Consider the following 15,073-nt stretch of genomic DNA (forward strand, 5'->3'; position numbering starts at 1 on the left):
GAATATAGGCTTGTCAAGGGCCGATAGACTGGAACTTATCCAGTCAGTTCTCTCATCATTTCAAGTTTATTGGTCCAAAACCTTTGTCTTGCCAAAGAAAGTCCTGGACAATGTATCTAAGATTTGCAATCGTTTTTTATGGTCTGGGCCCTATATGACACGAAAGATGCATCATGCCAGCCATGAAGTACTGAGGTATGCTAAAGAGCAAAGAGGACTTGGTATGATTGATGTAAGAACTTGGAACAAAGCTGCTTACTGCAGCTTGATTTTCAGAATAGCTGAGAAGGATGGCTCACTGTGGTCAAACTGGACATGGAGCCAACAGATAAAGAAGTCCTTTTTTTGGACTATGAAAACATCGGCAAGCTGCTCTTGGGTATAGAGGGGGATTCTGAAGCATCGAAAGATTGCTTGAAAATTTGTTCGATATGTTATTGCTGATGGGACTAATACCCTCTTCTGGCACGACCCATGGTGTTCAAGTCAGACGCTTTGGGAATCAACAGTAGCGAGAAACTCATTCTCACTGCCAGTTGACGCAAAGGTTAGTGATATTTTGAATCAAGGTAACTGGTCATCTCTGGTAACATCTATTTCGGATAGTCCCTTGAAAAATCTCATCTTGGGTACTGAAGTGAATTGTTATCTTGACAAAGATGAAGTTATTTAGTCACTGAGCAACTCGGGTGAATTCTTAGTAAAATCAGCTTATGCGGCTCTACGAAAAGAGAGACCAAAGGTAAAATGGTACAGAGTTGTCTGGGGAAAACTTTCTATTCCAAAATTCTCTTTTACCTTGTGGCAATTGCTTTCAAATTGCCTTCCTACCCAAGATAGATTGATACAAAAGAAGACCTTGCAATTCTCTCAATGCAGTCTCTGTGGTATATCTTCTGAGCACTCAAAACATTTATTCTTCGATTGTCAGTTCTCTACACAGGTCTGGGTCACTGTGAAAAACAATCTTGGACTAAGGGAGCTTGTTAAAGATTCTACTTCGGAATGGTATAACATTTTTAGGCTATGTAGACAAAGCTCCACTTGTGTCGATATTTTTAAAGTCTTTGTTGGAGCCATTGTTCATGAACTATGGTGTGAAAGAAACAGATGGAAGAAGAAGAACATCTCTATGACGTCCCAATAGCTAAGCTCAAAGATTATGGCCTCAATAAAGCTATATCTTCAGAAGAATCTGTCAGAAGTCAAAGACTCTTACTCCTTTCGAGCACTTGTTACCAGGTTGGGACTGCAACTTAATTTCAAACCTCAGGAAGTACTTTGGTGCAAGTGGAAGCCAGCTGAATAGGAAGCTTTCATGCTTAACACGGATGGATCGGTCCAGCAAAATGGAAATGGCTATGGAGGGACTATTCGCAATGACTTGGGGTTTGTTGCTCGAGCTTTTCATAGCAGTTGGGCTTAAGCAGACCCAAGATTTAGGTATTGAAAAACTAGAAGTCAACTCTGACTTTCTGGGGACCATAAACATCTTAAATGGTATTGAGCGATGTCCATGGTATTGTTCTAATATGGTAGCCTATATTAGATGTCTTACAATCTCATTTGTAAAATGCTCTTTCAGTCATATCATTAGAGAAGGAAATCGGGAAGCCGACTATCTTTCAAAGTTGTATAGATCGCCAGAAGAGGGTGTTGTTTTCTTTTCTCTTCCTCTAGATACAAAGTTACATCATACAATATAGGAAGATAGAATAGGTACTATGTATCCCCGTTTTTCATCTAATATAGGTTGCGGTCAGCCATAATCTCTAGCTTATTAAAAAAAAAAAATAACAACTATCTAATCAAAATCCATTCAAGCTAAATAGAACATGGGTAGCTCATTGTTGATTAATTTGTTGATACACATATCAAAATTTAAGGGCCGCGATATTGACACCCCCATAAATGGGACTAGCACCATTTTGACCAATTCAAAGCTACTAGCACCCCTCCATTAAATACACAAAAAACATAACGGCAAGTAGCTACCGCGGGATCGCATAATCTACGACATCGGGTTGCCGCGATATCCCATATCTTACGGAAGGTGGTTGCCGTAGGTTTTTTTTTTTTAATAGCCACTGTAAAAAAAGTTAGTTGCCGCGAGATAATTTTGTTTACTAAAATGGAGTTTTTGCTTGCGTTAATTATCAAAACTCTTCTTCATTAATTTGATCACAAAAATTTCTTATAGCATATAAAAATATTTGCCGCGAGATAGTAAAATTATGGCTCGATTGTATATATGTTTTTGTCATGGTTTTGGTGTTGTTCTTGGAGTATATAAATAAACTTTAAAGAAGAAAATGAGGTATTCATATGTCGTATGTGTTCAATATGCAAAATTTGAAGTGAAAAAAAAAACAAAAAACACAAAAAAAAAAATACCGCGGCAACTGCCTGCCATGGGATATGGGATATCGTGGCAATCCGATGCCGTGGATTGTGCGATTTCGCGGTAACTATCTACCGTGGGATATGAGATCTCGCAGGCAGCTGACTGCCGTAGAACTACTATGGGCATGTGGGGTGTAAAAGAATATATAAGAAATAACCATTATTGTTTTACTTTTTATCAAAGGAGTGTTAGTCCTATTTTATGGGGGTGCCAATACCACGCCCCAAATTTAATATGAATTGTGCATGAAATTCAAATCTCATTTTTCCGAGGCAAAGAGTTAAGTGTTATTTAGGCTGTTGGCCTTACTGAAATAGGTGTGTTTAGCCCCATATTGTTTGATAATTCGTGTTTGGCCCTAGTTCTGTCAACGCTTAATAAACCTATTTCAGTGGGGCCAAAATCTAACTGAAGAGCGTCTCCTATCGGGTTCGGTTCTTTCGGGTTTTTTCCTATATTTTGAAAACCCAGACCCATACCCATTAAATAAGTCGGTTTCGGTTCTTTATCGGGTTATACATTTTTATTGCTAAAATTATTATTTTTAGTTATATAACCGATATAAAAGTTGGTTTACGGGGACTATAACACTTGTCATCGATATTTTTGTCCTCTCATAAGAAGTAATGGTCCTAAATTCAATAATAATATTTGAAAGTTATCTAAAAATTTTAAATACATTCTCATACATTATATGTATGTGTATATTTTAAATCGAATATATATATATATTATACTATACGTAATGCGTCATATATAGAATAAATACCACATGTACCACAATTGTTAGTTAGCATTGCACGTATTCGTTATCTAATATATATACATGTAATATATCAAGCACGTATACGTTCATGTATTAGTTAATATAGACAGTGCATAAGTTAATTCATAGTATACGACTATCATTATAGGCGTGAACCACGTAATATTATTATTAATATTTATAATACACATATTTAATGTAATATTATAAAATATGCATTTAATAACACACATTCACTATTATGCTAAATGTTTATATATATTTAGTATAATTTTACACCAAACAAATATAAACTATATATAAATATATAATATTACATATAATAATAATGTTTGGGTTTGTTTTTATTTAGTGTAATATAATACTAAATTCTATATATCAAAATCAAACTAATCGGTTCCGGTTTCGGTTCGGGTACCCATCGGTTTTTTACTATTCGGTTCTAACGGGTTCGGTTATTTATCGGGTCGGTTCTTGAAGACCCACTTTAAATGGGTATAACATTTTAGGAACCATACCCGCTATAAATGGTTCCGGTTGCGGTTCGGGTTCGGGTTCGGGTAATTGGGTACCGATGCACACGCGCCCCCTTTTTTATTCTGATTTCTTATTAATAAGAAACCGAAATATTATACGGAATTTCGATGTTGGGTAAATTCTAACTTTCGACTTCACTCTGTGTGGGCAACTGGGCAATAAGACTTGCATCACACAATGCTGGCTTTGAACAGATTCTCATCACATTCCTCATTTCCTGTAAACCCAAGACTCCAACACAACAGCATCATCTCATCTTCTCTTCCATTTATCAAGAAGCCCATTACTATCAAACCTCATATCTTCAACACCCGAACTCATAATAATGTACACTCGTTTGTGTTTTCCTCAAAACCCAAACTCCAACCAGCAGCAGCAGCAGCTTCTTCTTCGGAAGGAGGACAAAATAACAATGAAGATTCATCAAAACCACAGATGCTTAAACTTGCTGTTGTTTTTGGTTTCTGGTACTTCCAAAACGTTGTCTTTAATATATACAATAAGAAGGTATTGAATCTTTTCCCATTCCCATGGCTTCTTGCTTCATTTCAGTTATTTGTTGGTTCTGTATGGATGTTGTTTCTTTGGGGTTTTAAACTTCAGCCTTGTCCCAAAATCACTAAACCCTTTATTGTAGCTCTCTTGGGTCCTGCTTTGTTTCACACTGTAGGACATATATCTGCATGTGTTTCATTCTCTAAGGTTGCTGTGTCTTTTACCCATGTTATTAAATCGTCTGAGCCTGTTTTCTCTGTTATCTTCGCTTCGTTTCTCGGTGATTCGTACCCGTTAAGTGTCTGGCTTTCGATTCTCCCTATTGTGTTTGGTTGTTCACTGGCTGCTGTAACTGAAGTGTCATTTAATGTTCAAGGTCTTTGGGGTGCTTTGATTAGTAATGTTGGTTTTGTTCTTAGGAACATTTACTCGAAACGTAGTTTACAGAGTTTTAAGGAAGTGAATGGGCTGAATTTATATGGTTGGATTAGTATAGTTTCGTTGTTGTATCTGTTTCCGGTGGCTGTGTTTGTGGAAGGGTCGCAATGGGTTCAAGGGTATCACAGTGCAATCCAAGCTTCTGGAAATTCGTCGAGATTGTATCTGTGGGTGATTTTGTCTGGGGTGTTTTACCACCTCTACAATCAGTCATCTTACCAGGCACTTGATAAGATTAGCCCATTGACGTTCTCGGTTGGCAACACTATGAAGAGAGTAGTTGTGATCATTTCAACGGTTCTCGTTTTCAGGAATCCAGTGAAGCCTTTGAATGCTCTAGGATCTGCTATTGCTATCTTTGGGACTTTCTTGTATTCGCAGGCAACAACTGCTAAAACTGCCAAGAAAATTGGAGGTGAAAAGCAGAGTTAATTTACCGTATCTTTCCTAGTCTTCTTTAATTTTGGTCGAGTAGAAAGACATACTTGGTTCATTTTGCTGTTCTATTATTATATTTGATGTTTTTGAGAACTTGAGATTACAATGGTATCAATTTCTTTCCTTATAGAACGTATATCTAACATGTTGGGATCATTCTTTTCATATTCAGTCATTTATTAATTTATCTAAAAATTAGTCTTCTTTTCAGTGGGATGTGAACATTATTAAGCTTTACTTGGAAACTGAAATTGATAAAAAGTTTTCGCTAATTTCTCCGAGGTGCAGGAACTAGTAGATAAATGACTTATGGCACGCAACACCAATAACTCCCCCCTAGTTATATAGTGGACGACAGATTAGATGTTTTTGTCAACTTAATGTTTTGAAGTTCTTTATAAGTTCGTTTTTCACCATACATATATATTAGTTTGGGAAACTGATTTTTTGCACTGATTTTTTGCATTGTCTGCCCAAAGGCTTAGACCAATGTGAGGTTCTCAAAAAGGCTCATAATCCAAAGAGACCGTGTCTTAGTTAGAAAAATAATACAACAGTTTAATGACATAGGGAGGGTTCAACACCTTCTACTGACCCAGTTGCGGTTACAAATTTGTGAACATTTATCTATTGAAATATTAATTTTGATTTGGCTTCAACTGTAATGGAGTGACCTGAACTAACTCGAAATTAAGTGATCCCTTTTTGGATGCAAAGAGTTCAGATTTAGAGTTGAACAATGATTAATTAGGAAAGAAGTTCTCATGATTGTATTTTTTTTGTAGCCTTGAACAGTTGATGTTTGTTTGCTTCCTGATTTGTTTTTGTGCTTTTGAATGTACTTGAACCTGATTCTGGACCTGAAGTTGACGAGCTAAAATTCTTTTTTAGTCCTATGCATAAATTGAACGTGAAGAACGAACTGGCAATTCGAACCTTCAACTTGAGGAACAAACTAGAACTAGAAGCTTCAAGTTGAAGAGCTAGAAAATGTGTATCTAGTACTAGAAGCTAAAGTCTAAGCTGAAGAAGAAACTTAAAGAACTAGAGAAATTAGGAATGAAGCTTGGATAGAGAATCATGGTCAGGAGCCTCTTCTTTGGAAATATTCTCTTCTTTTACTCCTATTACTAGGGCACAATAAAGTAATTGTTAGAGTTTCTCTAAGAGTACAGATGTATTTGTGTTTGTGCATGGTCTGTATATGTGGATTCAGGGAATATTGAGATCATCGGTTTACATACAATATGTGTGTGTGTCGTGTCTGAACCACATACGTGGACACGTATCCGACCTGGATTTTTTAAGAGAATATGGCGTGTCCATGTAACTTAGAAAGTCGTATGTATATTTTGTTGGTATTTGTTCTTTTTACCATAAGTGAGATTATGCCCTTGTCTAAATAGTTTTGAACTCAAAATTACGTCTGTATTGTTCCACACTTCTGCTTTGTTCTGCTCATCAGATTGGGCAAAAAGAAACCTGCAGATTACAAAATGATTAATTTTGTATTTGCATTTGTGTTTGTGTGTCTCTGTGTCTATGCTAATGCATGCAAGTGTGATTTGCTTCTTAGTAAATGATGCCTTATGAAACAACTGAGACGTTATGTTACCAGTAATGGTATACTGGCTGCACTTCTCTTTTGCATATTACTTAGCTCCCATCCCTGAATCCCTGATGTACATACAAGTTTCTAAATTTTAACTGAAAGCGAAACCTCTTTCGTTTTAATCTACAAGTTCAGTACCATGTGGTCTCTTGGGAGAGGGTACGGCTTCCTAAAGATGTGGGTGGACTTGGACTTATACAGATTAAGAATGTCAATTGCTCCTTGTCATACTCGTATGAAGAAGGTGGTGCACCAAGAAGGTCAGTAGAACGGTCTAATGAATCATAAGAGGTGCTGGCAAGTTATCTTTCAAGGTTGGAAGGGATGGAAATGGGATGATAAGTGGTGTTGAGCTTGACCTTTAAAAAAGCTGCTATATTTTGTTGTGTGACATCTCATTTACAAGCATGGGACAGTTCAGCAACACAATTGGGAAAGTGGTGTTCACTTATGGGATCTGAATTTCAGAAGAAATGTGTTCGAGAGGGAGCTGCACCTGATCAGTGAAGTTCTGAATTCACTCTCCAATCACAGGGTCAATGGAGATCGAGATTGATGGAAGTGGACGGGAAAGGTGCAAGCTCCCTCTCTCAAGTGTGGTATTGGATTCTTCCATGCAATCTCTCAAGTGTCATGGCGATGTATCTCAAGGTCTGACAGGTATATTCAACTAGAGCCACAGGGTCAGAGTTGCCTCCACTGGTTGTCTATTGTGTCAAATGGTGGCTCTTGCAGTTACTTGGTCTCTTTGGCTCGAGCAAAATCATCGAGTGTTTGATGTTATCTTTAGTGATGTTCAATAGTTTATTTGAGATGCAAGTCTCTTATGTGGTCTTGGGGCATAAAGTTGTAGGACTGTATTGAGATGGGATGCTGTTCTTGACGAATAGTTTAGAGTATAATGTGATTATCACATATAAATATTAAAAACATGTTGTTTTCAGGTGTTTTATCAATTGAAGAGCAGAGTCAGCTACTCGTGTATAGAGTCAGTGTTGGGAATGCTTTAGTCAGGTGCTAATGAAAAGCCCAAAAAGTGAACATACCCAAAGAGTATTCATAATATTGACGTTGGATTGATGAGAATTTACCCAAAGAGTATTCAAAATATTGATGTTGGATTGATGAGAATTTGTGCCATTCGTCTGTCAAAATGAAGTTTGCAAAAATGGTTACAAACTTTTACAAGGCCTGCATATTGCTGCTAAGTCACTTGATTGGTTTCATGACGGAAAGTACCTTTTACACAGGAAATGGATACACATCTATATGTGGAAATTTCATCTACAATATCGCAGTCTTATCTACATGCTTGACTCTTCTGCCAGTTTTGGGATGAGATCTTTCGGTACTTCCTTCCCTTTTGTCAATAGCTGACTGTTGTTACAGGATTGAATATGAGTAGTTGACAGTCTTCCTCTGGCTGTTAGTATAATAATTGTGCCATTTTCCTGTTTCGTTCGAAGCGATCATAAGCTTGCCTTGTTCGGAGGAAGAGTAACACACTTGAAGCTAGGCCTAAAATGGAGATGCAAGCCCACCACACAAACGTTTCCTTGTAGCACTGTCTGCCCATGCACACCATTGCGCCATCCTTGATAATTGCCAGCTTCCCCATAGATGGTCCCACATTGGAATCGTATACAATGGCAGCAAGAAGGCCGTATAACATAGATCCAATTGGTATGTTAGTAATCATGATGTTATGGTTGACGCCTACACTGTTAGGTCCAAAGAGCTCTGATGTGATGGACACAGCAGCAGAGAAGATGAATCCAGAGCTCAAGCCAATGAGGGCTGTGCCTATTTGGAGGGCTATTGGCTTGCCTGATGCAGCAAGCAAGAAGAAGGCGATAGGTGTTGGCACAAGTGCAATAGCCAGCCACCCTGTCCTTGCAAAGTATACTTTCCTGTATTAACAAAAAGACATGTAAGATGTGGTGTCTCAAAATGTGTATGGCCATGACAAAACTTAATATCATGCTTTTGGCTTACCCACGCATGAAATCTGGAGCTGCAGACAGCAGTCGGCCAAAGAAGGAGCACGAGGAGTACAGTGTGACAAGCGTAGTGGCCTTTGGACTATTCCCGAGTGACTGAGCAATTTGTCCAAGATTGTTACTGTAAACCAATCCAATTGTTCCCCCGCAGAAATATGCAACATAGTAGAGCCAGAAATCACATCTCCTGATAAGCAAATGAGCCGGGTGTTCTTCACCAAGCACTGTTAGTTGATCCTTCACAATTGCCTTCTCACAACACCCTTCCTTCTCTGCCACGTTATACCCAACATCTCCATTGCCGTTGTCATTGTAGTTCTCTCGTCCAAGTAGCTCTTTGTGAAGCTCAAGGTCATCAACCTCAACAAGATTAAAACCAGAACCTTCGAGACGAAAGCTAGTATGGATGGTGCGGCGAGCCCATTCTCTTGCAAAGACAATTCCTGGGATACCCAAGGGGAAGACCAGTAAGAGAATGGCACCACTGAACAGTAGACGTGCAGTATATGCTGAAGATGAGATTGAATTGAAGAAGAGGAGGTAGAGGCCAGTGAAGACAGCAAGGATGTTGAGGAGTAGGAAAATGAGGGAATCACGGCGAGCGGCTTCGGTAGAGAGGGGTTCAAGGGGAGGTTGGCGTAGTATTGGAATAAGTGCGGCAAAGGAAGTAACTAGAGGGACAAGGGAATTGAGGACAAGGTAGAGTGATGAGCTATCTGTTGAAGAGATTGCATTGGCAATAAGAGTGTATAAAGCTGGGCTTACACCATTAAAGCTAATGGTAAGGGACAATGCGAGAGCTCTATTTGTCGGAAAATTTTTAATGCAGAGGACAAAGCATACAGTATTGAACCAACAGATGCTACAGCCTGCTAGCAAGCACAGAAGAAACACCTACAAACCGAATCATAGACAAGGATAATTAAGCATCATGGATATTTCAGGACACCTACAGCAGAAGAGTTTCATAAGAGTAGTTATGCGCAAGTGAAAACTCAGAAAAGCTACATCTTCATTTTTCAAACCAAAGTTGATATATGCTTATGAGTTGATCTGGTGTTACGTATATACTGCAGACACTTAGTATTTTAGACACGTTAGAGTTACCTACAATGAGTTCGGATCCCCCTGTACTGGGTGGTGTGTTAACTTTCGCCAACCATAGAGAAAAGTGAAACACAACTTGATCTTCCAGTTTTAGATCAATCGTGTCGATACCATTGCTAATGATTCAAATTGGTAAGAGCATCTTCAGGGCGGTTATAGGATGTTTATAGTTGAGAAGGCAAACAGTAACTTCAATGAAGAAGCAGCCCCATATAAGGGGCAAAGTACGGTGTTAAGCTTTATGGCAACTCCCTATAGTAAAAACAAGAGTAGAGTCGCTGGATAAAACAGTCTAGTGATTTTTTTTTTTTTTTTCGATAATTCAGTCTAGTGAACTTTACCCAAATAATAAAACAGTAATGAATTTGTTGAGCAGCAAACCAATTGATTATGTTCGTTGATGACATTTGAAAGCAAATTCAACCAAAATCAACAAATTGTTTTAATTGAGAAAATAGATTTATTTTAATATTATTATTTTTTTTCACAAAAGACATGCATGCAAAAATCGGGCCAGAAAAATTTGGACTGAGCACGCACAGCAGCCTCAGCAAATGTGGTGTATCCAGCAGCAACAACAGTGGAGAGTATTCCACGTGTCAGGAAACTAGTTAGGCATTTGGAAGTTGGAACCACGTGACAACGTGCGTTTACGTCAAGCTAAGAAGAGGCTGGCGAGTGTCAACATTCTTCTATCGAGGGAAGACTTAAAGGAATACGCACCAGCAGCCTTCGTCATGATATAGGATGTGCGTCTATTCTTTGAATTCTGGTATATAAATGCCATATTTTGAGATTCAACTTCCTGAAAACGAAGAAGTGGTTATACAATCTAAGGAACGACATGCCCACGTGCTTAACGTGGCCTAGACTTTAATATTGATTAAGAAATAGTGTATGCCCTATTTATGTACCCTTTTATGAAAATAATGTTGTTGCTATAATGCTATGTACGGATGTACCCTTTGATGAAAAGCTTGTCGTTACTTGACTATTAGCTACCAAAGTACTTGACAAAAAGCTTGTTTTTTTTAAAAAAAACAGCTACCAAAGTATTAAATCAGCTTCACTATCACTATCTCTCCAAAAGGTCGCGCTCTAGACGGATACTCGACACAAATTACTAAGCCCATCTCTTAAGGTCTTGTCACTCTCCGACGCCTTAATATTCGGCAAGGGTCCATACAACTATACAAGTCATTCCAATTTCAAAAGGAGTTGAGTAGTTGACAACTTGACATACGCACTAATTGATTAATAGAGTTTTCAGATGATGATCCCAGGAGTCATACACACTGCGATGCAAGTATGCAACTAAGACATGGACATGGATGGAGATTAACAAAAAAAAAAACTAAGACATGGACTTTTGGCGCGTTGAACGTAAAGTCAGTAAGCTACGAAACCTGTTAACTTGTTTATGTAAAAATGGAATCTATGTCTAATTCCAAAAGGTTGAGTCAATATTTCTACGCAATTTGTAGACAATGGGGCAAAAAATAATCGTAGAAGTATGATTTAAGGTCAGCAATTACAGAAAATTTTCAATTATCATTTGTTGTTTTAGAAAACGAACTGATCTTTCTAGGACACATACAAAAATGGTACTATGTCCCTTGGGAATTCAAAACAAAAATTGGGGAATAAAACATTTCTCCATTCAACAGCTGCGAACTTGTGTCTACATACATGCAAACAACACCGCCCCCCATGTGAAAATTAAAAGTGTCTACCTGATTACACATCATAATAACAATTAATAATTCTGATTACAATCAAATCTAGACATCTAGTTACGTTCCATAACAAATCAGGCTCTAGTGGTTACAATGTTACATGTCCTAGTCATAGTTTTGTTTTTGTGTTCCTCGGCAAGCTAGGGTATAAATCTAACCTGAAATGTGTTAATTAATAACGTTTCTTAATGGAAATCAATATTAACTAAACAAAGTTTCATATATTGAATCTCAAATAACTGTAAAATGTAATGAAACATTGAAACAGCATTTCGCACTATGGTCCACAATAACTAAATCAAGACTGTGGATGCCTAAAAAGTTTAAAATTTGTGATTTGAGTTTTGACACGCATTACATGTACCTAGCTCCAATGTTGAATGCAGTGCATCATTTGGTCAATAATTGGTACACGAATTATAAGGTCCACAACTGAAGATCTATAATTCTATACTAACATTGGAGGTGGGGAAGTAACACAACAACATAAAATACCAGACAGCCAAGAAAACCAGAAATTCCATGAAAGATGTAGCTAAAAATTAAGCTCAAGAAAACCAATTCTAATATGCCACATTTATGAACTAGGTTGAATCCAATAACTCAGAATTTTTTTTCCAAGAAAACAGGATTATATAGAACAAAGAAAATGAGAGAGAGGGAGAAAGAACTGACCAGGAAATAAGGCAAGGAAATGAGATTCTGAATAACAAGCCATTGAAAACCATAGCCAACAAGTCCCATACCAGCAGCCATAAACAAGACAACCCAGAGAGGGAAATACAAAAGAGCCAAACCAGAAGACCAACCCAGTGCCTTCCCAAGATCCGAAGCTGTTGCTAGATAGTTAAGTTGCACCTGTGATATCCCAAGAACTGATTTCAAATCAGATGAATATGATGAGAAATCAAAGTTGGTCCCTGTAAATGCTTGAATCCATATTGTTGCTACTAGTATCATCCATTTTCTTGATTGCCCTGCCATTTTTTTATTGGTGGTGGTGATGATGATATTCTTGTTTCTTGATTCTCCGAACACCACCACCAACACCAAGGCTGCACCACCCTCTTTTTTCCCCTGCTGCAATTGTTTTTTTCTCCTCTCCCTCGAATCTGGTTTTTTTATATAAGAAACGAGCGAAACACGAGAGGGGAAGTTTTTGAAGTCGTTAAACTTCTATTTGTTAATCGTTTGTTTGGTTTTTGGAGAGGGACTATTCAAAGACCATGGGCTTATGTGTTTTTTTATTTCACTGAAAAAATATCTTTGGATGAGTTATATACCAACTAACCCTTAATAGAGTGGTACCGCCATATACAATTATACACAACTTGAAATATCAATTTCACAAACCAACCCATTCTCATGATATTGATTATATGGTAATAATAAATAATTTGGGTGGAGACAAAAATGATTGATGATGATAATTAGGATTTTTGATGAGAAAATGATAAGAATCTTTCCATCTTTCGAGTGTGTCTAGCATATTTGGAGACCAAAATGTTCACGAGCGTTTATAACCAACAAAAGGCATAGAGTTAAGCAGTTTTTGTGACAATGTCTCTTTCAAATGCTTAAAACTACTCGGCAAACTTGCAATTTTCAATAACTTCCACTCATTTGGGCTGTCAAATTTCATAAAATCTTTAAAGCTATTTGGGCAAACTAAATTTTGTTGGAGTGAGCTCATTTTTGGGTGCAGTGTGAAGATCACAAAGACAACAAGATTATCTTCTCCAAAAATGACACAAAACTTCACATCTTTAGTTTGAGATAATCATTTAGTTGTACACGCTTTTGTGTCCAACTTCACTATAATTTCCAAGTGATAATGACGATCAATTTCAATCTTGCACAATATCATATACTTTAAACTAGATTTCGTACCGGCTCAACGAATGGGTGCCGTTAAATGAAATAATTTTTTTTGCCAAACATTTTGAATTTATTTTAAATTTTATTCATAGCATGTATTAAACAACAAAAAATTAAACAATTTAATTCGTGAGTAAGATTATAATGGCGCAACGCTTTTTTTTTTTTTTTTTTGATTGAACATACTCAAAATTGTATAATCAACCTAAAATGTGAGTTGAACTATATATATATATATATAGTTTAAGTACCCTTCCTACAACGGGTGTTGTTGTATGATTTTTTTTTTGTAACGATGCCTTTAAACAACTCAAACCATCAATTATTAAACACAATAAGAGAACCCAACTACATCAATGCTTTTGTAGTCTCTACTCATTGATGAGTTTACATAGTGATATTTTGGTCGATGTGGAGGTTTGCATCTTACCTATAAATCTTAAGGTTGAGATGGTTATTTATATAGAACAAACCAAATATTCTTATACACATCTATGTCGACTTAAGAAAGTTATTATATAAATGAATTATAATAGCACATGTTTTTAATTAATAAATCCCCAGTGAATAATAGATAATTTTTTTTGGTGAATGTAAAAGTGAGCCCAAAACACCAATAAAGAGGTGCACCATTAATCTCTTTATTGTTTTCACATGTCCAAATCATCATTTATACTAATAGTGCCATGCAAAACATTTACAAAATGATAATACTCCTACTACAACAATGGCATTCAAAATTGTCAAAGTGAGCAATCATTGGTTTTGTTGGGCTAGTCGTGTTCTAGCAGTTCAAGTTTTTAATAACTGGATTGAAATAAACAATTCAAATTTGTAGACCTGCAAGAATTCAAATAGCACATCTTGTATATTCAGTTTCCAAATATATGTGTATTCCATATAATATAGTTTCCAACTATAGATTCTTGGTCAGGAAGTCTTTCCTTAATGTACATTCTTGGTGAGGAAGTCTTGCCGTATTGATTGTGATTCTCTTTAGTGAGCAAGTCTTGTACAGTATATATAGAATGAAAATCTTGTCTCTCTTTAGTCAGAGCAAGACAATAAACAATCTCTGTTCTTCTTTACTTCCGCATACAATTCTCTATTTTACATGGTATCAAGAACGGTTACGATCCACGCTTAATCATATCAATTTCCTTTCACTTCAGTGATTTTTTTTTCAACAATGGGTGACGTCAACACACCACAATCTCTTGTTTCTTCGTCTTTTCAACAATGACGACATCATCGCTGCTCAAGGATCTGATGATCCATATTATGTTTATCATTCAGATAACCCCACGGCTATTTTTAGTTTCTTCTTCTCTTATCGGCGACAACTATGCTACCTGGATTCGAGCTATTACTATGGCACTCCAGGCAAAAAACAAACTAGGATTCGTTGATGGTACTGTTGCTAAACCAAAAACTGAAAAAGAATTGCGTCAATGGGAGAGATGCAATGATTTGGTTTCTAGCTGGATATTGAACTTCGGTTTTGGTGATATTCGGCAAGATATACTATATGCGATATCTTGCCCATGATATTTGGATTGATTTACATGAACGGTATTCTCAATCTAATGCTCCAAAAATATTTCAATTGAAGGACACTATTATGTTACTTAAGCAAGAAGGTATGTCTGCTTTCGAATATTA

General features: G+C 37.0%; 2 protein-coding genes across 2 annotated transcripts; one reads left to right on the forward strand and one right to left on the reverse strand.

Moving 5' to 3' along the window:
* Window positions 1-3,817: 3,817 nt before the first annotated feature.
* On the forward strand, window positions 3,818-6,455 carry LOC147525506 (xylulose 5-phosphate/phosphate translocator, chloroplastic-like). The gene is made up of 2 exons (XM_086607727.1): window positions 3,818-5,055; window positions 5,945-6,455. Exons 1-2 carry the CDS (start codon window positions 3,885-3,887, stop codon window positions 6,055-6,057), a joined length of 1,284 nt encoding a protein of 427 aa, XP_086463853.1. The 5' UTR covers window positions 3,818-3,884; the 3' UTR covers window positions 6,058-6,455.
* A 1,334-nt stretch (window positions 6,456-7,789) lies between these two features.
* LOC147525507 (protein NUCLEAR FUSION DEFECTIVE 4-like) lies at window positions 7,790-12,775 on the reverse strand. The gene is made up of 3 exons (XM_086607733.1): window positions 12,209-12,775; window positions 8,686-9,584; window positions 7,790-8,600 (listed from the first exon to the last, which is right to left on the reverse strand). The coding sequence occupies exons 1-3, from the start codon at window positions 12,515-12,517 to the stop codon at window positions 8,117-8,119; spliced, it is 1,692 nt and encodes a 563-aa protein (XP_086463859.1). The 5' UTR covers window positions 12,518-12,775; the 3' UTR covers window positions 7,790-8,116.
* Between the last annotated feature and the right edge of the window lie 2,298 nt (window positions 12,776-15,073).

Source organism: Coptis chinensis, chromosome 1 (genome assembly GCF_015680905.1).
Source record: "Coptis chinensis isolate HL-2020 chromosome 1, ASM1568090v1, whole genome shotgun sequence".
NCBI lineage: Eukaryota > Viridiplantae > Streptophyta > Magnoliopsida > Ranunculales > Ranunculaceae > Coptis > Coptis chinensis.

Bases quoted from the DNA above. Each gene is read 5' to 3' on its own strand.
- LOC147525506 (XM_086607727.1), top strand. From the start codon at position 3,885: ATGCTGGCTTTGAACAGATTCTCATCACATTCCTCATTTCCTGTAAAC. The intron at 5,056-5,944 runs GTGAAAAGCAGA...CTGGACCTGAAG, and splicing joins AACTGCCAAGAAAATTGGAG to TTGACGAGCTAAAATTCTTT.
- LOC147525507 (XM_086607733.1), bottom strand. From the start codon at position 12,517: ATGGCAGGGCAATCAAGAAAATGGATGATACTAGTAGCAACAATATGG. The intron at 9,585-12,208 runs GTCAGTTCTTTC...TTCGGTTTGTAG, and splicing joins TTTCCTTGCCTTATTTCCTG to GTGTTTCTTCTGTGCTTGCT. The intron at 8,601-8,685 runs GTAAGCCAAAAG...TTGTTAATACAG, and splicing joins GCTCCAGATTTCATGCGTGG to GAAAGTATACTTTGCAAGGA.